Source organism: Gossypium arboreum, chromosome 8 (assembly GCF_025698485.1).
Source record: "Gossypium arboreum isolate Shixiya-1 chromosome 8, ASM2569848v2, whole genome shotgun sequence".
Taxonomy (NCBI): domain Eukaryota; kingdom Viridiplantae; phylum Streptophyta; class Magnoliopsida; order Malvales; family Malvaceae; genus Gossypium; species Gossypium arboreum.
The window spans coordinates 8,043,587-8,069,172 of record NC_069077.1 but is presented as its reverse complement, the minus strand read 5'-3'; the positions used below and the strand labels follow the sequence as shown (position 1 = coordinate 8,069,172).

Here is a 25,586-nt window from a genome sequence, read left to right as displayed (position 1 = left end):
CAAATCATATAAATAGCTTGCATTTGAGTCCGTGATGCAATGAAATCTTGATTAACAAAGTTCTGGATTTGATCCTTCCTACCAGCTCGCAATTAGGTAGTTGGATAATACTGTCTTTTCGACCAGATTTGACGGACACATTTATTTATGAATTGATTCCCAAATTATCTTTTGACCAAGTATTCTTTTTTCATGTGAGGTGGTAGGAATTTGAGATTAGGACAGGCACGGTGGAAGTTAGATGTAAATTCATATTATTAAGTGGTGGATACATCTTTAGACCAAAATCATTAAATCTGGATCTAGGCCGGCCATTGGTGTTCTTATGGCTACCTCAAACAGTAAACACCATGATCTGCTGCTTATGGCATTTACATGCACGCTTAAGTTTTATGTGTATAGGGTTAATAGCACAAATGTACTTAAACTATGGTATAGATTCTAAATTAGTTTTTGAACTTAGTGAGTTATCGTTTTAGTTTAGGATAGACATATTTTGAAACACAGAGATCAAATTATAAATATTGTGCACTAGTTATATAAACAATTTAAATTTGATGTATTAAAGGACAACACTGTCAAATTGCTCCTATAATAGTTTCACTTACAAATTTTCAATTTAATTCATGTATTTTTTTCAACGAAAAGGATTAAAAAAACTAACAAGAAATAGCGTGATTCGAACACGCAAACATGCTATCCATCCTTATAAGATGATTGACCAAAGAGGGATACTATGAAATATCTGTATACCAACCGACACTTCCTTCATCATACCAACCAACGAGTGTGCAACGGAGTTGACCTCTCTTGGGATCTGCTTGAAGGCAACATTCCAATTATGACTTATTAATTCCCGAATTCTAAGAATTAAATATCTTTGAACACACTTTCTCAATTCCCTAATGATCTCTTTAAAGGCAAATGCATAATCTGTTTCCACGAAAATATCTCGCCATTGGGCATCCCATGTCATAATAAGTCTGTCATAGATCATCCAAAGCTCCGTTTGCTCTACACCATACCTACCAATATTTCTACCTATTCTACGAACCCAATTGCCAGATCCATCTCTTGCCACTATTGTCAAAGTTGCCAAACCTAATACTGAATCACGAGCCTCATAAGTGTTTAGTTTAATGGTACTAGTCGAGGAGGAATCCATCGACATCTAGTTAAATTTGAATTAGCATTTAATATTAAGTTGATGGTTAAAAACCTGATACGATATTAATACTTTAAATATTGAATTAAAATATTTTAAAATATAGATAACATCTGAAAAACTTATTAAGAAGCTCATCAATTATTTCAAAATTAAAATACGAATTTTGTTTTCTTTTGTTTTATGCGATCCAATTTGGTATTTTCATTAGAAAAGTCAATAAAAGAAAATATGTGGGCACCCAATATTTATGTGTTAGAATTAGAAACGTACAAGCTTTCTCAAACAGTCCTATTGATAAAATTAATGATATCCAGGTTGTACTTGGAAGATTGACTTCAATATATTTAATATGTTTGTGTTATAAAATGTATGGTTTGTCAATATTTTGTTTGGATAAATATTTTTAAGAAAATTTTAAGAATATTATTGTAAAATAGGTATAATGATAAATTTAATCTTTAGTGTTTATATTTTTCTTCGTCAATTTGATCTTTTTTTAATTAAATTTAGCTTTTAATATTTTAAAAGAGTTAAAGTTGATTCTTCACCTTTAAAAAGAGCCAAATTGTTAATTTTTTAATAGAAATATTGATTGAAGTGTTACTTTTAAACATGAAATCTCAAATGGTAACCCATATGTACTTTATGCTATTTTTGAATTTTTATGATTTTTTATAAATTTCCTTTTAATTTTTAATTTTTATAAATTTTAAATTATTTATTCACATGACATATAAGTTAAATAGCACTATGTCAGCATTAAGTGCATGTGGACTACCACGGATTGTCACATTAACGTTATTAAAAGAATAATATTTTAGCTAGTATTTCTATTAAAAATTCAATTTGACTCTTTTTAAAATAAAATTTAAAAATTCATGGTCAAATTGAAAAAAATATAAATATTAAAAATTAAATTTATCATTATGTCTATAAAATATTAAAATATATTAAAATTAAATAAAATTGATATCTTGTAAAGTTTTTATTTGTATGAGTTCAAATTTGTTCATAAAAAATCAATAATTTCATCTGGTCCTATTTGAACACAAATGAATTCAAGTCCGAAATATTTAAACTTGAGTGAATTCGAATATGAAATAACTTAAAAAATTTTAAAATATTCTAAATTTATAATCACTTTAACTGAAAAAGCTCAAGAACTCAAATAATTATATTAAAATAATCCAACTCTAAAATTCACCCTAACTTGAAGTAATCAAAACAAAATAACTTAAGAAATTTAAAGTTCAAATTACTCCATAAAATTTTATTCTATCAAAAATCAATCCCCATTGATATACCTACGAATCAATATTTATTTGTGTTATTTACAAGAACAAGGCAATGGAACACGTGCATGGCACACGCTATTACAAATCAAAGAGATTTACTACCGAACAAGCTAAATTTTAGACAAAGATACTATTCACTGACAAAATGGCAGGCAAAACTACAGTTCCAATATTTGTCGTCTTTACATAATTCACCCCACAAAAAAAGTTTGAAAAGTCGAAAATTGATTTCAACCTTGGTTTATATGTTTAATCTTATGGTTATGTAAAATTTATTTTTATTGCATTTATAATTAATGTTACTTTTATTATATAAAAATATTTGATATTTAAAATAGTAGAAAATATTTTTAAAAAACTCTATAAAAGTTAGTAATTAGTTTCTTTAATTAAAATTATTATTCTTTTAAAAAATTCACCAAACAGGATTTAGAAAACTTTCAAATAATGTCTCCATGCTATAAAACAAAGTCATCTTGCCAAAATGAAATTCAAAATCCCAAAATTAATATAAAAAATTAAAATTGAACTAATTCAAATAATTATAAATAATTCAAAATTTTAAAATACTCGATCAAATTAAATTAAACTCATTTCTTTGTTAGGGTAAATATAATATATTTTATATAACTAAAATATCATTTATGTTAGTGTTATTATACATGAAAATTAATCATTTTGGAGTTTATAATTGTAATTATCAACTATATTTCTCTCTAAAATTTGAATTTAAATTTTTTAAGACAATGTGTATTATTATTACACTAAACACTTATTAATTTGTAAGATTGAATAATTAGATTTAGCGAATTCAGACAGATTAATAATAAAAAGTATATTTAAAATTTGTTGAATCGATGGTAAAATTTTCTCCCAACCAGTATTTCAGTCTATTTATAATCCAGTTCGTCGATCAGTCTGTTTCTGATTATGTCTATATAACTTTGAATCACTTAAAGAAGTGCTCTTATCAATCTTTCTTCTTTTCCCGTTTTAGTTAATAAAGAAAAAAAAAATCCAACAACAGGTTTCATTGTAGACGACAATGGATTCAATTCAAGAAATGGATAATAGCTCCATTTCCCAAGACGGTGTCGCTTCACATGCACCATCATCGTCGTCTTCAACCGCGAGTCGCTACGAGAACCAAAAGCGCCGTGACTGGAACACATTCATGCAGTATCTAAAGAACCACAGGCCCCCACTGGCACTCTCTTGGTGCAGTGGAGCTCATGTCTTGGAGTTCCTCAGATACCTCGACCGGTTCGGCAAAACCAAAGTCCACACTCCGATATGTCCTTTCTATGGCTACCCGAACCCACCGGCTCCTTGTCCATGCCCGTTCCGTCAAGCCTGGGGTAGCCTCGATGCTCTCATCGGCCGACTCCGAGCTGCTTTTGAAGAAAATGGAGGAAAACCCGAGGCGAACCCATTTGGGACACGAGCTGTGAGGCTTTATCTTCGTGAGGTACGTGATTTACAGTCAAAAGCAAGAGGGATTAGCTACGAGAAGAAAAAACGTAAACGACCATCGTCAGCTCATCAACAAACCCCATCTCTGTCATTGCCGAGGCCGCGGCCGCCACCACCAGGTGCATGTTGAAACATGCATTAGCCAAACCCTATATTTATGTGTGCAGTTTAGTATATGAATATCTACAACAATGAGTAAATTGAGATCGAGTCCGATCGGATCAAATCCTAATCGGATCTTGACTCGGGTTATATATTACTTGGTTAATCTGCTTTTGATGCAAACAGTGTTAGTATCCGTAATTGACTTGCAAATAGTTTGAAGACTGAAATAGTACTTAAAAAAGCCATTTTTTTAGGTACTTTATTAGTGTTCATATTTGCCATTTGCTATGTTCATCATTTTAACTTTTAATATTTTGAGAAGAATTTTAAATATGGAGAGATTAGGTTTGATGATAATTTTTTTAAGAAGTTAAATATAATTAGTTATGAATAATCTTCCGATGAATTTCAATATTCTCTTGTAGAACTTTCACAACAATAGATTTGGGAGAAAACTTATGAGTTTTCAGGCTAATAAAATCTTATCCTATTATAGAATCAACAACTATATTTGCTGTGCATGGAATATACATCAGGTTCACAGTCCATTCCCTAGTTAACAATGCTTTAATAATTCACACTAAACTTGCATCAATTTCCAATGTATTATCATTAAGCATATTAACAACAATCAAGTAATCACTCTCTACCAATAACTTCTTAATACCTCTCTCATCCAACCTATCCATAATTGCCCAAAGTTTTGCATTAAAAGCTGATCACACACCTATATTCCTACTATAACATGTAATCCACTTACCTTAGTGATATTAAAACAAACCTCCAGCTAAGTCCCGACCTGTCATCAAGTGCATTAAACCATCTGTGTTCAGTTTGCTCCAATCCCTTAATGGTTGAGACCAACCCAATTCACTTTGTTGACTTCTCTTTTTAATCGCCGTAGTGACTGATTTAGCAAATGCTAAAATTCAAGTTAAGGTGTTTATATCCCTCTACCTAAAATTTTTAAAGTTTTTCATTTTCATGTTTGTGATTTATCGAAAATTCTTTAGGAAATCAACTGCTATAATTGGATATTAATATAGGAATATACGGATGTCATTAATCATTGTATAGATTAACTATATAATATATGTACTTTTTTTATTATAGGATTCTATGTTTTAAATTATACAAATAGGTACCCTTTGCATGTCATTATTACCTTTTCTTCCTCCAACTTGGTGGTACCTTATTTTAGCCCCCATTACTTCTTTAAGTTGCTAATTTAGCCAAAAGCTTTTTCGACATCTAGCATATAAGTTGATCGAGTTTAATTGTTAACTATAAAGAAGTTAAAAGTTTTATATTAACGAATCAAATATTAAAATATAAATTTGCCAAACATTAAAGCATAAATTTTGTTGTATTTTTTAATCAATAAAACCTTTAATTTTCTAATTTTTAAAAGAAAAGATCCCTACTTGCCATCTTTGGAATCGCCCCTGATTAGCTCGTTGGCGATGGTCACTCTCTAGCTCTACTATCAGCAACAATTTCGATCCAAAAAAAAAAAAACATCATTCTAAAAACATGTTAATTAAAAGTATAATACGCCTTATTACTATGCTCAATATTTACTGCAAATTGCATTGTTCTCTACTAAAGTTTTTGAGTGAGACGAGCACTTTTGATCTTCAACTAATCTTTTGAAAGGTATTAGGCCATATCCCTCGACAAACTATGATTGAGAAAATATGTTTAGAAAATTCAGAAGTTGATTTAAACCATATTGTTTAATTCGTTTCGACTAAGTTATTATTTCAATGTAATCAGTTCAATTAAATTCCATTATTTTTTTATATTCAATTTAATTCTATTACTTTTTATAACTAAAATTTTGTATGATAGCAATTACAAATTTATTCAAAATGTTTTGGATTTTTTTAAATTTATATTTAATATAGTAGTATATAATAGGTAATCATACATCATCTAAAAATTTTAAAATAAATACATTTTTCCAAAAAATTATCTCGATAGCCCAACACTTTGGGCCTATATTAAGGTGGATTTGGATGGGCAGTGAGGTGTGGTACGGTGCGTTTAGCTTACTTTTTGTCTCATAATACAGTATCGCTACAGTATCTAATCTCACCGCCATTACTGTTTTTACATTATCCACAGGTAAACGCACCATCCATCCAAACCCACCCTTAATCTTCATACTTCAATGATAAAAAAAATTCAATAATTAAATATATATATATATATACATTTGAGCAATCTTATTATAGGTTTTTATCATATTTGTTCTTTTTGATATAATGCTTAAAACTATCCATATGTACTGTGCAGTCCATTTTAACCTTTAAATTTAAAGAAATATATATTTAAATAAAAAATAGTAAAAAAATTGCTTTATATATATATAAATATAATTTTTTTACAATGCCCAAAATTATATACAATAAATAAATAAACCCTAAACCAAAATACACAATCTTTCTATTTGTATATCGTCCCAAGACAAAACACCATACCCAACATCACAGGTCAACAATACAATCAGTTTTCATAGGAAACCCACATTATCATCATCCTCGTTATTATCGAATTTTATGTCTTCCAAGTTGTTTTCTACCGTGTTGATGTCCCAAAAGAAATCGAATTCATCTTCAACTTTGGAGCTAATTACTTCATTGGTGTAGGGATTATTGTTGTTATTTTGCTGAAGCAAGCTCAACAAGCTTTGGCCATGGCTTGGATGGGGTTGTGGGAAAGACAAAGAGTTGGCTATTTGTTGGAGTTGATGCCCATAATGCATGCTTGTTTGGTCTCTTAAAGAAAAGGCACGAGACGATGATGTCTCCAACATCGTGGTTGGGTTGTTGTTGATGTCGTCTCCCTTATTTTTGTGAAAAATTCTACATAAAACCCAATCTTCCTGTCACAAAGAACAACGAATGAAGAACCAGACAAAACTCAAATATAATATATGACACACATACATAATAGGACAAGAGACTCATGTATCGCAATTATATATGGTGGAGATTCAAATTTAAGTGTTAAAGGATCCAAGGCTTCTGCCTTAACCAACATTAATACCAATACATATGTATATATAAATGAGTTGTAAATTTGTGTTGAGTTGCATCATGAGACACAAATTGGAATTGTTCTCTTTTGGCACTAACTTTCAAAGTTTTACTATTTTTAGGTGTGTCTCTTATGTTTGAATGCACAATCTCCTATATAGAGGAGTGCTTTTTTTTGGAATGATTATCCAATTGATCTAATGCCTTTTTATGTCACGATTAAGCCTTTCATCAAATTGTGTCTTAAATGCATAATTCAAAATTGCAAGCCCCTCAAGCTTTTTGTCACTCTTAATGGATTAATTGATATTCATTCTGCAAAGTGCTTTCCTTTATATATGAGAATGTGTGTTTGAATCTATGTAGACACACCTAAAAAAGATATTAAAACGATGAACTTGTAAGTATTGAAAGGAAATAATTTCGGTTTGTAATTGACAACGAGACTCAATAGGTTATACATAATATATCAAACCGAAACAATCAAAATCCAACTGGCTTATGTTGTTACCTCAAGAGATCATCAAACTTTCATAATATCAAGAAAAAAAATGAATAAAATAATTGAATTCGATCAACATACTGCATACAGGGACGGATCCAAAGAGAAGCAGTTCACCCTCTTACGGTAACATTGAAAAGAGCAACGAGTGAAAACTAACCTTAGGAGGCATATGCGGGGTTTCTAGACGAAACTCATGCATGATCCAACCTGTTTTGATTCCATTTGGAGCTCGGTTCTTGTGAAACACCAACGTCTTCCTCATCCCTACCACCTCTTGTGTTCTTGGGTCGATCACCGTCCGATCCTTTCCAGTTGCTTTCCAGTAACCAGATGCCGTCGCTCGATTCGTTCGGAACCCCGTCGCGTACTTCCGATCTCGGAAGCTGAAGAAATACCACTCGCTCGCGTTTAGCTTTGCCACCTCTTTCATTAAAAAAAATCAAAGTCCCATCATACACACAAAATTACATAATTTGTTGAATATTATCTTAGTACATCATGTTTAAGTAAAATTATTACTACATTTGATGATAAAAGATTAAGTCTAATTAATTATGAAATAAAAAAAAATGGGCAAACACTTACTATTATTTAATTTGAGTCCAGCAATGTTATATTCGTAAAAATAATTTTTACATGAAAATATATTTTTATTCCTTGCACTCTTACAAAATTTGAAATTTAATTTATTATGGTACATTAGAAATTAGGGCAGGGGATGTCATTGTCGGGATTTGAACCTTAAACCTCAAATGCCAACGGAGAGCTCTTACTAACTCCCTTAAAATTGTTCGTTCATTAAAATTGTTAGTAATTTTAGGAAAAATTATAAATTTAGCATATTTATTTTTAGTCAATCATATGACAGATCATACGATGGTAATATAATTAACATGTCAAGTTAATTAATTTTGACAGAAAAAATTAACAATTTTAATGATTGAATTGAGACTTTTAAATAAAAAATTAATTTTTTTATTTTTTAACTTTTAAATATATAAAGTTAATCTTAAATATTATCCTAATACAAAAGTGTGTAACAAACAATATAGGCATAGTAGATATATATTGTAGGAAAAGAAAGCATTTCAACTCTATCCCTTATGACTCCAAAATAAATATTATGATCTCCTTTATCCAAACCATTAATTAAGTTTGACAATTATGATATAAGGCCCTATTTCACAAAGTGAAACTTATGCAAAAAGAAACTATAAAAGTTTGGTCCAATTTAAATTCTCATCTTTTATTTTATTAAAATTTAAAAATAGTTCTTTTACTTTAATTTGTCAAATTTTACCTTTTATACTTTATGAAAAGATGAAAAATTAATTCAGTTGTCGGCAAATATGAGAACTTGAACGATTGATTTATTTTTTATTTTTATTTTTGCAAATTTATTACATAATTCCTTACGCATAATTACTAAACTATTGATTTTATATGAAAAATTCAATGAAAAAACTTTATAGTAATTTCTTAGCTTTTGTAAAGTATGAGAACCGACGGATATGAAATCAAGTCTGTATTTTGATGTGTTATATTTTCTATAATTCCTAAATTACTTATATACCCCTCAAATGTTTAAGATATTACTGCATTCGAAAGATATGAAACGTGTTTATTTATCGGCTGTGCTGTTTCTAACAGATAACATGGCTTAACAGCAGTCGCGTACCCTGTAAAATTTTTCCCCTCCTTGGAATTAAATTGTATATTTATATGATAATAAAAATATAATTTTATTATTTTAATAGATTATACTTTTATAACTTTTAAAAGATTAAATTAATTTTTTATTATTTTTAGAGAGTTAAAGTATAATTTTATTATTATTAATTTAAAATTTTATAAATTATAAAGATTTTAAATGATTTTTTTTTTCCTTTTAGGACCGTGGCTCCTGTCTGGCCCATTCGCTCCGCCAGGAAAATATCACCTTCCTAGTTTGCTTAAATATCAACCAAATAATTAATGTGGTTTTGTTTCATGATTATATAACTTTTAATTTCAGCCAAAAAAGTAAAGCCCGAAACCAGAAGAAGCCATTCAGTGAGAAGTAAGACAGTAGAACCATAGAAAAGCTATGGAAAAAATAAATAAAAGATTCTAAAGCAACCCTAAAGCATGGAAGAAGAAGAAGAAGAGGAAGAGATGATGATGATGGTGTACCAGGAAGCTGCCATGGCTCACATGTATGCAAATCAATATCAACCAAAGTACCCTTCAAGATTTCTTCATTAGCAACCTTTTTGAAGAGATAATGGCAAACCAGCTCTTCATCACTTGGATAAAATCTAAACCCAGGTGGCAGTGTTGCTCCTATATCCCTTAACCCCATCTTTTTTTTCCTCTCTCTCTTTAAGCTAACAATGGCAAATATAAATGGGGTGGCAAATAAATAATTTTTTTTTAAAAAAAGAAAAAAAGAAAGAAGAAAAGCTTTACTTAAACACAAGGTATTGTGTGATATGATATGGTCATATATGTATGATTGTATGTATGCATGTTGTATGATGAGAATTAAATGGCTTTGATCAGTTAGAATTTCTTACAATATTCTATTTTTCAAATATATGGTGTCATGCTTGTGTAATTAGTTAGTTATAAATGTGAATGAAAAACCAAAGTTACAAGAAACCTAAAAAATCCAAATTATTTTATCAATACAATCATTCCAAAACACCCTTTTACCTCTCTTTTATATTTAGATGAACTTTTTTTAATGTAAGATAATAAAGAAAGAAAGAAAATCTTGGGAATTGTTACATACATATTTATAAAATTCATTATAATATATTTCGGATAAAATTATCATAGGATCTTGTACTTTTCACAAATTTAAAATTTGATTTTTATATTTTATGGCGTGATATTTTGAAATAATAATAAAAATAGCGTTGTAAACCTAAATATAACAATTGTTCCAAAATTTTAAAATCTGAAAAATAAAAGAATTAAATTCTTAAAAATAAAAGTACAAGGATGAAGTTTCAAATATATGAAAAGTGGTTTAAAAAATAAAATTTTAAAACTAAAATATTAGTGTATAAAAAGGAGCTCAGTTAAAATATACTTAATTTATCATAAATTAAGGAAAATCCAAGGATGTAGGAAAGGGTTTTGTTAAAATATTGGTAAAATTATAGTTTTGTTCCCAAAAAATTTAAAATTCATTAATCTTGATTTTTCAACATAAAATTCTTGAATTTACTCAAATATTTCATAAAACCAATTCTAACCAAGGTAGGATATTTAATTTCCATGGTCCTTATAACTTTTTTAATTGCAATTCTATACTCTATGTGGTTTATAAGATTCATTTAACATTTTGAACTTCTATGTGAATTATATTACAACTTGTGGGGAAAAAACAAAAACAAAAAAGCGGAAAAGAGAAAGAATTTTGAAGATAAATTATTTTATTGAAAAGAAAATAAAAGTAGAATTAGAAATAGAATATTTAATACTCAGCACTACTTTAATTAATTAATTAATTAATTAGTTATTATTATTATTATTATTAAGATGATACCAAAGTAAATACAAATTAGAAATGGAATATTCAATATTCCATATAAACTAAAAGAATACGAATTTTAAAAATCAAAACTAAATATAAAATAAATTAAAATAGCATTAAAATTTTGTAGCCCGCCATTGATTAAGGATTGACCGACCTATCAGGAATTTTTTAATATATGGTATAGATAATAATGAATGAAAAATAATTATAAAATATATGCCAATAAGATCCAAGTGTCACGGCTGACATTTTTTATAATGGTTGGCAATGATTATTATCAATTTTCATATATATATATATATATGTAAGGCATAAATAATTAACGTGGACGTGTAAATGATATGTTACCTCATTAAAAATTATACGTATTTTTAAATATTTTTAAAAATATAAACTAACTAGAGATGAGAAATATCATAATTAATTGGACTATAACTCACGAATTGGGATGATTGACTAGTACACATATCTTAAAAGACTGGTTAGGAACTAAAATAACAAAATTTATATTTAATCATGTGCTTTTTTAACACAATGTTTGGAGTAATAATTTTATGGTCTGACATTTCCATCAAAGGGTCCAAAAAATCTGACCCATGAGATTGATCGGAGCAATAATAGAGACAAATCAATCAATAAATAATTGGAAGTAGATGAATTTATAATTAAACACGGATTAAAGTGATATTTAAAATTAATAAACGTTTAAAAGGAAAATCATATAAAATTAATTAAACAATTTGTTAAATAGTCTATAAATATCAATTATTGAACCCTAACTATAATTATTATTATTATTATAATAAATGTCAGTAATTGATAATCAGAGAGAAATAGAGAGAGAGAAAGTCCAAAGTGATCAAATTTTGATGAGATAAGAAAATTTTTGGATGGATTCAAACCAAAAACCAGTGGGCCATATCCTGATGGCTTGTCTTTGATATGGGTCCACTAATGATGTACTTATCATCAATATTATAAAGGGTAAATTGCACCTAAGGTTATTAAACTATTAGTAAGTTTATGTTTTGGTCATTCAACTTCAAAAAGTTATAAAATGGTCATTGAACTATTCGGAAGTTTTCATTTAAGTCACTAAGCAATTAATTTTTTTTTTAAGTCCTACCAACGAGCTCTGAGCGACGATTGGTACAATGGATCAGTATCCATAGATGAGTAAAAAAATATACTTTAGATCTAAGTTGATCTGACGATCAGTATTGGAGATTAAAGAAGAAAGTTGTCTAGATTCTGGTTTGTAAAATTGTGACGTTCAAAGTTGTTTCATGAAAAGAAATTGAACTGTAGAAGAGAAGGAGAGTTATAGCTTTTGATTAGTGCAGGCGGTACGAACAAAGAAAGTCACACAACAATGATTTTAACAACACAGTGATTTAAATGAAAACTTTCGAACAGTTCAATAACCATTTTGTAACTTTTTGAAGTTGAGTGATCAAAACGTAAACTTTCTAATAATTTAGTGACTTGAGTGTTTTATTAATAAGGGGTAAATATACTATTTGGTGTTTGTGTTTGGTTTTAATAATTAAATTGGTATTTATGTTTTCTTTTGTTCAGATTGATTACTTTCATCACACATTTTTATCCATTTTTTGCAATTCTATTAAAGTTAAATGATTGGACCAATCAGGTTTAGACACATGGCACACATGCCACATCATTAGTTGATTACCTGTCACGTGCAACAATATGATTGGTCCATGTCATCCAATTTTGACAGAGTTACAAAATGGACTAAAATGCGCAAGAGAAGCCAAGTTCAGGTACTAATTTAAACAAAAAAAAAACATATGTATCTATTTGAACATTGAAGCCAAACTCATATAAAAAAATTACATTTACCCTATTAAAAAACTATATGGTACACTATGAATGAAGTTCAAAAATTTCACAAGCAGAATTGATGGGATAATATACAGTTGTAGAATTAATATATAGTAAAAAATATAAATATATATGATAATTATCTGTTATACTGGTAGTAGAGTTATTTTAACTCCACAAATGAGATTAAGAAATTGCAGTGCGTATCCTTAATTGATACTTAAAAAATAAAAATAAATAAATGCAATGTAAAACTTTTTAACTCGTGCTTGTAACGTTTAAGAAAAAAAAAGCCTTTCACCAGACTGTAACAATGAAAAACTTCATAATCGAGTATAGAATATTGTCATGATTCTTATTTGTTTTCTTTTATATTTCTGTAAGGAGATATGGCAATACCTTACACTCGCTTATGAAGTTTTTTTTTTATTTCACTAACAAGTACAATAAACGATTAAAATGACACACTACAGTTATTCAAAAACAAAAATTTTAAATTTTTTTAGAATAAAAATTTTATAAAATTAAATTTTATAAAATAATACTAGTAATACCAATAAATCTATAAGTGGTTGATCAGTTAAAAAAGGAAAATAATAATTAAATTAATTATTTTGAAAGAAAAGAATAATTATTAAAGAAAATGAGGACAAAAGGATATTTGTCACATAAAACATACCATCTCATGACAATAACATATGGTAATAATTAGAGGATAGTATATGATACATAATAGATGATGACTGGATTGGATGTCACCAAATAATCAATCCAATTTAGATTCTAATAATTATGGAACTATAATTTCATTATCACTGCCTTATGAATTACGATGATGTGAAATTTATTTATTTTTATTTCTCATCAAATTAAAAGAAAAACAATAATATGCGTTTAATGAAATTAAAATTTTACTTACAAATTAGATATCTATTTATAAGAAAATTATTATAAAAGTATAATAAATAATGTCAACCTGTTACATTTAGAGGCGAAACCATAAAATTTTATTCGAAGCTGGATTTTAGTTGCATATTTTTATAATAAAACTAAAAATATAATTTTATCATTTTAATATTTTATATCTTCATAATTTTTAAAAATTAAAACAAAAATATACAATTTTAGAAAGTCAAAATATTATTTTACCGTATGTTAATTTAAAATTTTATAAAAAAGAAGAGATCAAAGTTGAAAATTTTCATTTTAGGAACTGGTGTATACATGATTTGCATGTGTTGTTGAAACTTTCTTAAACATCAGATCTCAAGTTTAAACCTGAAAACACGCTTTTTTTATAAATAAAAATTTTAAAAATCTGAAATTAGATCTATGTGTTGTTGAACACAATAATTAATTTGGATAATCAAGATTTTTATTGAAAAAATCCATGAATGACTGATAAATAAACAAAGAGATAAATATTGGATTAGATTATTCTAAAAATAAAATAGAAAAATTAAGATAAATAATTCAAATGATTGTGAATTCTAGGGTTAGGGTTTATATATATATATATATTAAATGTGCAAGAGGAACTTGAGTTAGGCGTGGTTTGATAGTTTGTTGTATTGTTGGACAATGAGTGACGGCTTGATATTCCTCTTTAGAAATAATTAATAATAATAAATACTTCAAAAATAAATAAATATTTAGAAGGTTCTTGTGTTTGGAATAATTTAATCTCCGGATAAATATTAAAATTATATAATAACTTTGATATAATTTATAATATTTTATATTAATTTTAATTCGGTATATATATATATATCGAAATTTAGTTCTAATTCAATATTTACATTTCACTAGCTTTGTTATCTATGTGACACAATTTTCGTTAAATTATGTAAATTGTTGACATGAAATTTTATTACGTTAAAAACAAACAAACAAATTTAAATTATTTCCACCTGAATTAAAAATAAATACACTTGGGAAGAGGATTTCTCATTTTCCCCAAAAATCCTTTTTTTAATCTAGGTGGAAATAATTTAAATTTATTTTTATTTTAACCAAATAAAATGACATGTCAGCAATTTACATATGATTTAACGAAAAATTAGACAACAAATAATGAGGTTAGTGAATGTAAAATTAAATTAAAATTAAAATTTGATATATACAAATACACCAAATTAAAATTGATGTATAACATTGCTAATTGTATTAAAATTTATATATAATTTTAAAAATAAAATTCTGTTATCAATAATGAAAATACTAAAACATTTTAAATATACTATTTTTATTATAAATGTAGTAAGTTTGGGTAAATAAAAGTTTTTGAAGAAAATATATTTTTGGGTTTAATTGTACTTCAATTTATTAATTAAATTTAAAGTGTATTCAATTCATAAATTTCGATTTTACAAAATAATTTTAGTACAAATAACTTTTATTATCTTCTAATTTTCACATATTCTCATTTTTAGAAAGTATTTTCAAAAAACACGTTTTTCTTAATATTTTCCAATTTTCAAAAAAATGAAAACGTAATGATGTCTATTTTCTGAACCCAAACAGGGTCTAGATTGCTTCTGATGAATAACGCATGAATTTTCAAATAATTATTCTTAATAAATAATTTATATTATTAAATATCTTATTCAATTTGGTGTGATATTAACTGATGAAATTTAGAAAAAATTTAAATCAAAATCTAATTGTAGTAAATTTGTTGTGGTAGGGTGATATATATTGACTCTTTGAACAACTTTGGTTATCTTTTTGTTCATGATTCATTCGTTTGGGTTGTCTTGTGATTTGGATGCTCTGTTTTGCAGCAACAATGTCCATTTCTTGGGGGGGTTTTTTACTGAAATAAATTTTAAAAAAAAATTATATATCAAAATAGGTTGTCAGCTGATATTATTTATTAAAATGGGTTATTTTTTTCATTCGCGCCTATCTGACAGGCGCGACTTTTTTTTATATTAAAATATATATTTTTTGTTTTTTTAAATAAAATATTATTTTTTTTATCTTTATTAAAAATATTTAAATTTATATATATGTAAAAATACGGTCAACGAGTCAAAATACGGGTAAAAAATACATTAGAATGGGTCGCGCCTGTTAGATAGGCACGACTAATCGTGCCTGACAGGTAGGCGCAAATGGTACTGTTCCGCACAGTGTACAAACAGCCCCCTGCGTGCCATCTGCTACTACTACTGCAAAGTCATTTCATATTTTTTATATCAACTTGGATATAAATTTGTCTAAGTTTAATCATAACAGACTCTTTTCATAAATTTATATACTTTAAAATTATTTTTATAAAAAATGATTGTAGAAATATTGAAGAATATAAATCAAGTATGAACATACCAATACTTAACACAACTTAAAAAAATTAAAAATTGATAATAATACATTAATAGTATCAATTAAAAGCGTTTCCCGAACTCATAATTAAGAAATATTTTGAATAATGGGAGTAGAGTTTTGGCTGTGTGAAAAATATGGGATATGGATATTTATATCTACAATAACAAGTAGGATATGAATCTTGAATTCCATTTAATGCCTTATTGATTCTAAGTATGAATTAAGCTATTGACAAATGCTTTTATTAAAATTATTTAAAATTTTAATTAAAAATTTAACACCCACAAATATCAATGTTGTGTTTAGTTTAGTATCTGGTGAATTTAAGATTAAATTATAAATTATTTAACACCCACAAATATCAATGTTTTAGTATTTTGTATTTTTAATGTAATTTTATATAGTGTAATTTTATTTGATTTTTATTTTATTGACAATTTTTAAGGTATATATAGGAGTAAAATTAAGCAATTGTGGGCCCCACCATTTGCGCCTCTGAGATAGGCACATTAGTCGCGCCTATTAGAAAGGCTCAACTAGTCGCGCCTCTGAGATAAGCGCAACCTGTATTCGTATCTATACACGGGTCATACTAATCTGAAAATAAAAAAATAATATTTTATTTAAAAAAACAAAAAAAATATTTTTTAATGTAAAAAAAAGAGTCGCGCCTATCAGATAGGTGCGAATGAAAAAAACAACTCATTTTGGTACATAATCCAGCTGATAACCTATTTTGATATATAATTATTTTTTTATAACTTATTTCAATAAAAAAACCCCAATTTCCTGTTGGCCAAAAAGAAAAAATTTACAGTAAATTTATTAGGTAAATAATAAACAACATTTTACAAATAATAAATATCATTTTGAGAGTGTTTTAATCTCTTTTATTTTATATATAATTTATATTAAATCAATTTAAATCAAAATATAGCGACATTTAAATACAAATCATCATGATTTTCAAACTTTAATTTAACCAATTCCATTAAATTTTATTTTTTAATATATAAAATAAATATTTATTATATAATTATTTTCACTCCCAACCATCCTAATAATAATAATAATAATAATTATTCCTCCCATAGCCATTTCCTTTCCCTTTCAAAAGTGAGTCAATTGTACTTTTATACATTTCCATAAGTTATGGTCTTAATTATTATTTGAATTTATGGGATAATAAGCATCAAGTCATCCATTTCCTCCAAAAATTTTCAATGTCCTTATAATAATTAATTACAAGGAATTATTTATTTAGTTTTTTTTGGGTAAACTATATCCAAGGTCATTATCTATTAATAAGTTCACGTTTTCATCATTCAACTTCAAAAAGTTATAAAATGATCACTAAATTATTTACAAGTCTCTATTTAGGTCATTGAGTTGTTAAGCGTGTTTTTTTATATATATGTCTAGCTATCGAGCTCTAAACAATGATTTACCGATTGGTACAACGGATTAGTACCCATTAATGAGCAAAAGAACATACATTAGATCCAAGTCAATCTAATAGTCAGTGTCAGAGATTCGAGAAGAAAGCTGTTTGGATATTGGTTCCTAGATTTGTGACATTCAAAACTGTTTTATGAAAAAAAAAACTTAACTATAGAAAAGAAGAAGAATGAGAACGAGAACTTTCAATTAGTGCAGGAAGTGTGAAAAAAGAAGGCTATATAATAGCGATTTTAACATTCTGGTGATTTAATTGAAAACTTTCGAATAATTCACTGACTATTTTGTAACTTTTTTTAAAATTGAATTATTAAAATAGAAACTTATTAATAATTTAATAACATTGGGTATAGTTTATCTTTTTTTAATGCGGTGGCCCACCTTATTTGATTCTCTTCCAAATATATTAAAGCAAAGTATTGATGAGTCTCGAACCTTAGTTTATCAAGATGTTGATGAGTGAATAGAATAGGGTAATCCCTATTAATCTTATTGATTACCCTATTCTTGTTACGGTATCAAAAGCCTATGTTCCCCTTTTTATTTATTTTTTTCTTCTCCAAGACATTTGCTTCTTATTTTTTGTTTTGTCCGACCGAGTGGCGATGTCAGCCTTCGGGCCGGCTATCACCCGCCTGTTTCTCCCTCCCACCAACATTTTCTTTCTTTCTTTTCATTCACTTCACATGTATTCTCTCTTTTCAGTTTGCAGATATATTTTGTGGACGGTGCCTGTCGTTGCTAAAACTCTAATTTATTTTATTTTCGTGCCCTTTTTGTTGTGTTTCTAGCTTTGTTCTCTATTTCCCGTGCTTTGGTTGTCTATCACTCCAAGCCATATTCTTATTTCTCAATTTAGATGGACAAACACCTATTGTTGATGGTTGGTCATCGTCCTCCTTATTCTGATCTGATGTCATGACAAAAATAGGGTAATCCCTTCTAATCTTATTAATAAAACTCAAGAGTATACATAATATTTATACTGCAATAGTCATGTAGGAATAGGAAATTTATATAATATATTCCTAAATAAATGGAAAGATATATAATTTACTCCTAGATATATGCCTAAAAGTTTACGATAATATGTAATATATTTAGATATTATTATATCCCATAATAATATCCTAATAATGAGTATTTAATTAATTCGATGAAATTTTTGTAATTATTATGGAAGTTAATATGTTGATCACAATTCATAATAACTTGGTTAACATGAAAAAAAAGTACCACACCCATTAATACAAGTCCAATTTTTTCTAACAAATTTATTGGTTCAAAAACAATCACAAATAAAACATATTTACTTTTGTCCAAAAAAAAACTTTAAAAAGTAAGTAGGGATTATATATATATATATATATAAAGATAAGTATGATCAATAAGCGGTTGGGTGCAATGATAAGACACATTATGCATTCACAAAGAGAAGACTCAAGTTTAAATTTTGAAGACGACATTGTTAAAAGGAACAATCACAAATCCTGAACATCCGTTTATAAAAGGAAAAAAAAAAAGGAAAGTATAGATGGCAACGAAGTGGAGTCTAGGATGGACAAAAGCCAACACAATTAAGTAAATAAATATATTTATTTTTTGTGCCCAAAAGATATAATATATAGTATATTTGTATATATATATATAAGAAAAAAAGAAAACTAGATTTTATATGATGGATTTGAAATTCATGTGTTTGAAAAAAATTGAAAGTTCATAAAATTCAAAAGAAAATAGCATGTAGTATACGTGAATTGTCATGCGAGATATCATGCTTAAAAAATTGTTTTTTTAGTCAATATTTCTATTAAAAAATAATAATTCGGCTCTTTTTGAAAGGTTTGAAATTCATGTGTTTGAAAAAAATTGAAAGTTCATAAAATTCAAAAGAAAATAGCATGTAGTATACGTGAATTGTCATGCGAGATATCATGCTTAAAAATTTGTTTTTTTAGTCAATATTTCTATTAAAAAACAATAATTCGGCTCTTTTTGAAAGGTTGATAGTCAAATTCAACTCTTTTTAAAGAGTTGAGAGCTAAATTTAGCTAAAAAAAAAAGGAATAAGGGCCAAATTGCCAAAAGATGTAAACTTTAAGGGCTAAATTTAACATTATACTTTTTTTTCAAAGGGTAAACTACGTCATTAGCCACTAAACTATGGGTAAGATTTCATTTTGGTCACTAAACTATTCGAAAGTTTTCATTTAAGTCACTAAAATATTCAAAAGTTTTCATTTAAGTTACTAGGTTGTTAAGTTTTTTTTTTCTTTTAAAGTTCTGCAGTGAGCTCCAAACGACGATTTGATGATCTGTATGGTGGATCAGTACACATCGACGAGTAGAAGAACATTCATTAGGTCCAAATTAATCTAATAGTCAATATTGAACATACCTTATATCCAAGTCAATCTAATGGTTAGTATTGGAGACAGAAGAAAAAAATAGTTTGAATTTTAGTTTCAGATTCATGACATCCAAAGTTGTTTCATGAAAAAAATTGAACTGTAGAAAAGAAGAAGAAAGAGAACTTCCGATTGGTGAAGTAGTGCGAACAAAGAAAACCATATATTATTGATTTTAACAGCCCAATAACTTTAATGAAAACTTTCGAATAGTTCAGTGACAAAATTATAATTTTTTTAATTAAGTAATGACTAATAGTGCACTTTACCCTTTTCAAAATAATTGTATGAGCTACCATAACTATGCATGGAATTTCTATAACACTTTATATTGATGATAGATTTATCCGTGGTATCCCATTTTTATTTTTTTAATTCTTGAATTACTGTTAAAAGTATCGATTATATATTTGAAAAAACAACCCTGAAATTATAGGATGTTAATTCAAAACTCATCCGTTAAACATTTGAAAAAAAAAGTTTCTTTTTGAACAATCTCATTATAGGTTCTGATCATCTTTATTCTTTTTGACACAATGCCTAGAACTATCATAACCTCTCCTCAATCCATAAATAGGAGGATAATAAGCTTCAACGCACTCGAATCCACATTTTCCTTCATTAACAACAATACCTATATCAATTAAACTAAAACTCAATCTAAAAAAATGAATATTTAGTTTTGAAATTTATACCAAGTTGATAAGATCATTGATGAATTCCATTAATAACAAATTCTACTGTGAATACATCGTATTCTATAAAAGAAAGTTTATCAAAAGCAAGCTTTTCTTTTGCTTTTAATTTGTCAAAAAAAAAAAAGTGTTGGTTTTTTTCTTAAAGGTGTTGTTGGGGTATCATTGTTTGAAACATAATTTGTAAAGACAAACGTTCAATTCATAATTATTGGAGCAAAAATATACATCTTGTCATTGGACTTTTGAAATTGATTGTTTTTGTCTTTTTTTTTTTAATTTGATTTTTTTTTTCAAAAAGAAAGAAAAAAAAGGTAAAAAGACCTTTTCAATCCCTTTCAATTTTAATATTGAGTAAATTGGTCCCTGTCAAAAAAATCGAAGCAATTTAATCCCTTTCAATTTCAAAAGTGAGCAACTAAGGACAAGTAATCACAATGTTAATGTTCTTCGTGAATTTTACATAAATTTAGATTGATATAATAGTAAATTTACACATTCTATCAATTTGATTACGATTTAACAAATTTAGCCCACAATATTTTTGCAAATGTGTAAATGTTAAGGCTAAATTTGTTGAATTTTTTTTAGAATCAGCATCATATTAACAAAATATGTCAAAATCAAGGACTAAATTTATTATTATACCAATTAGAATTATGCACAGTTGATAAAAGACATTAACACCATGATTGATTGTTCTTAATTACCTATTTTCAAAATTGGGAGGGATTAAAATGTTTCAACCTTTTTAGGGACTAATTTACTTGAATTCAATTTTGAAAAAGACTGAAAAGGTCGTTTTACCAAAAAAAAAAAAAAAAACTAATGGGTAGTTCACAAAATCTAGAAAGATATTTGCTAAGAATATTGTTGTTGATTTATAACCCAAAAACCAAAAAGTGATACTTAAAGGTAAGTCTAAGAATTGAAGGTATAGGAACAAAGTAGACACCTCGTTTTTCAACAAAGCTAGGTAGATTTCTAGTTTGTGCAATTGAAATTTTTGGCCATTACTCCATCAAAAGGAATTTCCACGAGTGGAACTAAATTTTGCTTGTTGGAATAATAAAAATAATGGTAAATTGCATTTAATGTTTGGTCATTCCATTTCAAAAAGTTACAAAATGATCAATAGAACATTCGAAAGTTTTCATTTAATTCACTGAGCTATTAAAATTGTTATTGTATGGCTTTGTATATTTGCATTGCCTACACCAACCGAAAACTCTCATTATCCTTCTCTTTTCCAGCTCATTTTTTTATTCATAAAACAACTTTAAATGACCAAAACGTAACAACCTAGTGATTTAAATTAAAGTTCTCCGATCTCCTACACTAACTGTCAAATTGGCTTAGATCTAAATTATGTTCTTCTACTCGTTTTGATGGGTACTAATCCATCATATCGGTCGCTAAATCATCACTTCGAGCTCGATAGCTAGACTTTTAGAAAAAAACTTAACAACCTAGTTGTCGAAACCTTTTTTTTTTGAAAAATGGGTCGACTTTGTTTGAAAGCGAAAATTAAAACGGGAGTCACCACCAATCTTTTTTTTATGAGGTGTGATCGGGTCACCTCGTAATCTGGTTGTTTTAATAAAATATATCGATTTATCAAAATAACGATTTTGGTCTACAAAATTCGAGAAAACAGGTTCAGGATTTGGTTACGTGCGAGGAGGATTAGCACCCTCGTCACGCCCAAAATTGGTACCTAATTGATTAATTGGTGTCTTAGTGTCGAAAGCAGAAAACTTGGAAAGAGTTTTAAAATACGATTCCTCTTTGTATTAATGTTAATTTTACAAAAAATGCTTAGATAAATCGAGATAGATGTTTAAAGACCTTCTTATCCCAAAGTAATGACACATCTAGTTAGTTAGGACACGATATTTTAAACCCCCAAGAATGAGCTTGTTCTTTAATTTTCAAAATTCATGTATTTTAATTCTAAAGGATATTTGGTTATTTTAGGTCAAACGAGTAAAATCGAAACCCAGTAAGTTAGGGCATGATCTCTCGAATTTCCTAATACGAAATATTGTCTTTATTATTTTTTAGAAATTCTTACCTCAAGGTACCAATATGTCACATCCAGTAATTTAAGACACAACACCTTGAATTCTCGAGAATAAGCTTTTTATTCAAAACTCATGTATTTGATTCTAAAAAAATATTTCACTATTTAGGTTAAACGAGGAAAAATCAAAACCTAGTACGTTAGGGCACGACTTCTCGAAGTTTCAAATGCAGAACATTGCCTTAAGAAAACTTTTTATGAATTTGGGTAAAAATTAATGAATTATTAAAAATGATATACACTTAATTCGTTTGAGTATGGCTAAAACATAAACTTGTATTTAATAAATGATGATGCAATGTGGATTTATGATGATAATGGCACAACATGCTTGATAACAAATATAAGATAGCAATCATGAATCAAGTATAAATATGCATAATCGAAAAAATGAGTGCGATAATGTAAATGATGATAATAAGGGCAAAATGTAAAATATGAATAAAATAAATGAATAAGATAAAACGAGCCAAAAATAATGATAAATGAATAAATAAATATTAAGTAAAAAGATTAAAAATGATGATAATAATAATAATACTAATAATAATAATATATAAATAATAATAAAAATAATGATGTTAATACATAAATAGAAATAGAAATATAATACATAGAAATATAATAATAATGGAAATATAAATAGATAAATAAAAATTAGAGAAATAATAATAGTATTTGAATAAGAAAATATATGGAAATGTAATAATAATAGTAATAATATATTAAATTTGTTAATTTGATAATAACATAGCGAAAATAATTAAAAAAGACTAATTTGAATCTTAAAACAAAATTTTGGGGCAATATCGAAATAAATAAAAGATAATGGACCATTTTATAACTTTTAAAGTTAAGTGACCAAAACTTAAACTTACTAGTAGTTTAGTAACAATAAGTGTAGCTTACACTAAAAATAAAATTATGGTATTGATTATTGAAATTTGGTTAAACTTAGTAATAGTTTAGTGACATTTAGTCTTTGTACTCTAATTTGGATTTTTTTTAACCCATGTGCTTTTCAATTTTTAAATTTCAATACTCTTCAAATGATATTTGTTAAGTTAAATTATGTTATTTTCAAAATCTTATGTGGCAAACTCACAAACAATTATCACATGTGTAATACCATGTTAACTTGCTTTTTATACATGATCTCACAAAAAAAAAAACCCACTTCATTTTAATTAATGAATTTAACGACTACTAGATTGAAACTTCAAAATTTGAAAATTTTAATGACTACAAATGAAAAAATTAACAAATACTAAATTTACAGTTTACACATAGTATGAGATTAATAGCAAAATCTAACCTAATGAATTTAATAACTGCTATTTAAGTCAAGATTGAAATTTCAAATACAAAAACTAAAATAAGTTAAATTATAATACAAAAACTAAATCAACGACATTCACATAGTATATGAACTAATAGCAAAATTTCACCTACACCACCCTCCAATGGGGTGTATAATATCATTGGATTTATGTTTGTCATTTTTTTTTTAAATTTATATTGATCACGTAATCATATCTATGTGGCACAGCTTATACGTTGCCATTGGCGCACTAATATGACAACAATTGTAGTTAATATGATAAATCTTTGTACTTATCAAAAAATTGGAATTTAGCTCATGTAAATTTTTTTTTTAATTTTATCTTTTTACTTTCCAGATTTTAAAAATTCAAATTAAATTGTTAAAATTATCAAACTTTTTATTAAATGATGGATGTGACATTTTGAAATAAACACTTAAATAGTAATGAACTAAAAATGTCGTTACAATATAATTAATTAAATTTAAATTTTAAAATCTGAAAATTAAAATAATTAAACTCTTAAAAATAAAAATACGTAAATTAAATTTTAAATTTATAAAAAAATAGATTTATAACTTATTTTAACCTAATAATAATAAGAAAAAAAAATTAAGGAAGGGTTTGTGATGGGAAGAGAAAAGTAGGAAACGTGTATGGAGAAAGGGTTGACGTGATTTATGAGAATTTAAGACGCTAGCATCCGCCGCAATATGTTCTTAAATGAACCCAAAACCAGAGACATATCGATGGAAGAAAATATGAAAAGATCTTTTCTTTCTTTTTAAAGGAAAACCATGAAAACTTTTTACTTTGACAAAAAAATAAAAAGCAAAGATTCCATGCATCATAATTATCGCATGAAAAGATCCTTTGGTTTTTTTTTTGTCAAAATCATCCGAATTTTACAAGTCCCACATATCCAAAATCACCCAACCATAAAATATTAGTGTTTTCTTTTTTATTTTAATTTAATTTTAAAGTGGATGAGATTTGCTTCCATCCCTTGGGTTGATAGTAAGGTTTCAAAACTAGATTGATAGTCGAAGAGATATGAAGGAGGGTGTAGTGGTATTGATGGGAGTTGGTTCCTTCAGTTGAGACGAAGAGCTAGAGATTATAAAGAGAAAAGGTGAAGGAAGTAAGGAGATTGAGTGTTGAAGACAAGTTGTCAGAGTATAAGGAAGTATTTTGAAGAGTCGATCCCTTCTTCATCGTCTTGGAGGCTATTTATAGGTGGGGTCCCGTGTAGGATGACGTTAACGTGTTGGACCCACAATTAAGCCATCATTGTGGGACGTGTGGGGTGAATATCTTTGATTGCACAAGGAT

At 27.3% G+C, this 25,586-nt stretch overlaps 2 protein-coding genes across 2 annotated transcripts; one reads left to right on the top strand and one right to left on the bottom strand.

Annotated features, from left to right (window-relative positions):
- Positions 1-3,273: 3,273 nt before the first annotated feature.
- On the top strand, positions 3,274-4,435 carry LOC108469277 (protein G1-like6). The gene has a single exon (XM_017770174.2). The coding sequence runs from the start codon at positions 3,509-3,511 to the stop codon at positions 4,064-4,066; it is 558 nt and encodes a 185-aa protein (XP_017625663.1). The 5' UTR covers positions 3,274-3,508; the 3' UTR covers positions 4,067-4,435.
- A 1,938-nt stretch (positions 4,436-6,373) lies between these two features.
- On the bottom strand, positions 6,374-10,067 carry LOC108468996 (NAC domain-containing protein 21/22-like). The gene is made up of 3 exons (XM_017769869.2): positions 9,760-10,067; positions 7,745-8,010; positions 6,374-6,928 (listed from the first exon to the last, which is right to left on the bottom strand). Exons 1-3 carry the CDS (start codon positions 9,926-9,928, stop codon positions 6,557-6,559), a joined length of 807 nt encoding a protein of 268 aa, XP_017625358.1. The 5' UTR covers positions 9,929-10,067; the 3' UTR covers positions 6,374-6,556.
- Between the last annotated feature and the right edge of the window lie 15,519 nt (positions 10,068-25,586).

Coding starts and splice junctions, on each gene's coding strand:
- LOC108469277 (XM_017770174.2), top strand. CDS start 3,509: ATGGATTCAATTCAAGAAATGGATAATAGCTCCATTTCCCAAGACGGT.
- LOC108468996 (XM_017769869.2), bottom strand. CDS start 9,928: ATGGGGTTAAGGGATATAGGAGCAACACTGCCACCTGGGTTTAGATTT. Junction 8,011..9,759: donor TGAGCCATGGCAGCTTCCTG/GTACACCATCAT, acceptor TTTTAATGAAAG/AGGTGGCAAAGCTAAACGCG. Junction 6,929..7,744: donor CCCCGCATATGCCTCCTAAG/GTTAGTTTTCAC, acceptor TCTTTGTGACAG/GAAGATTGGGTTTTATGTAG.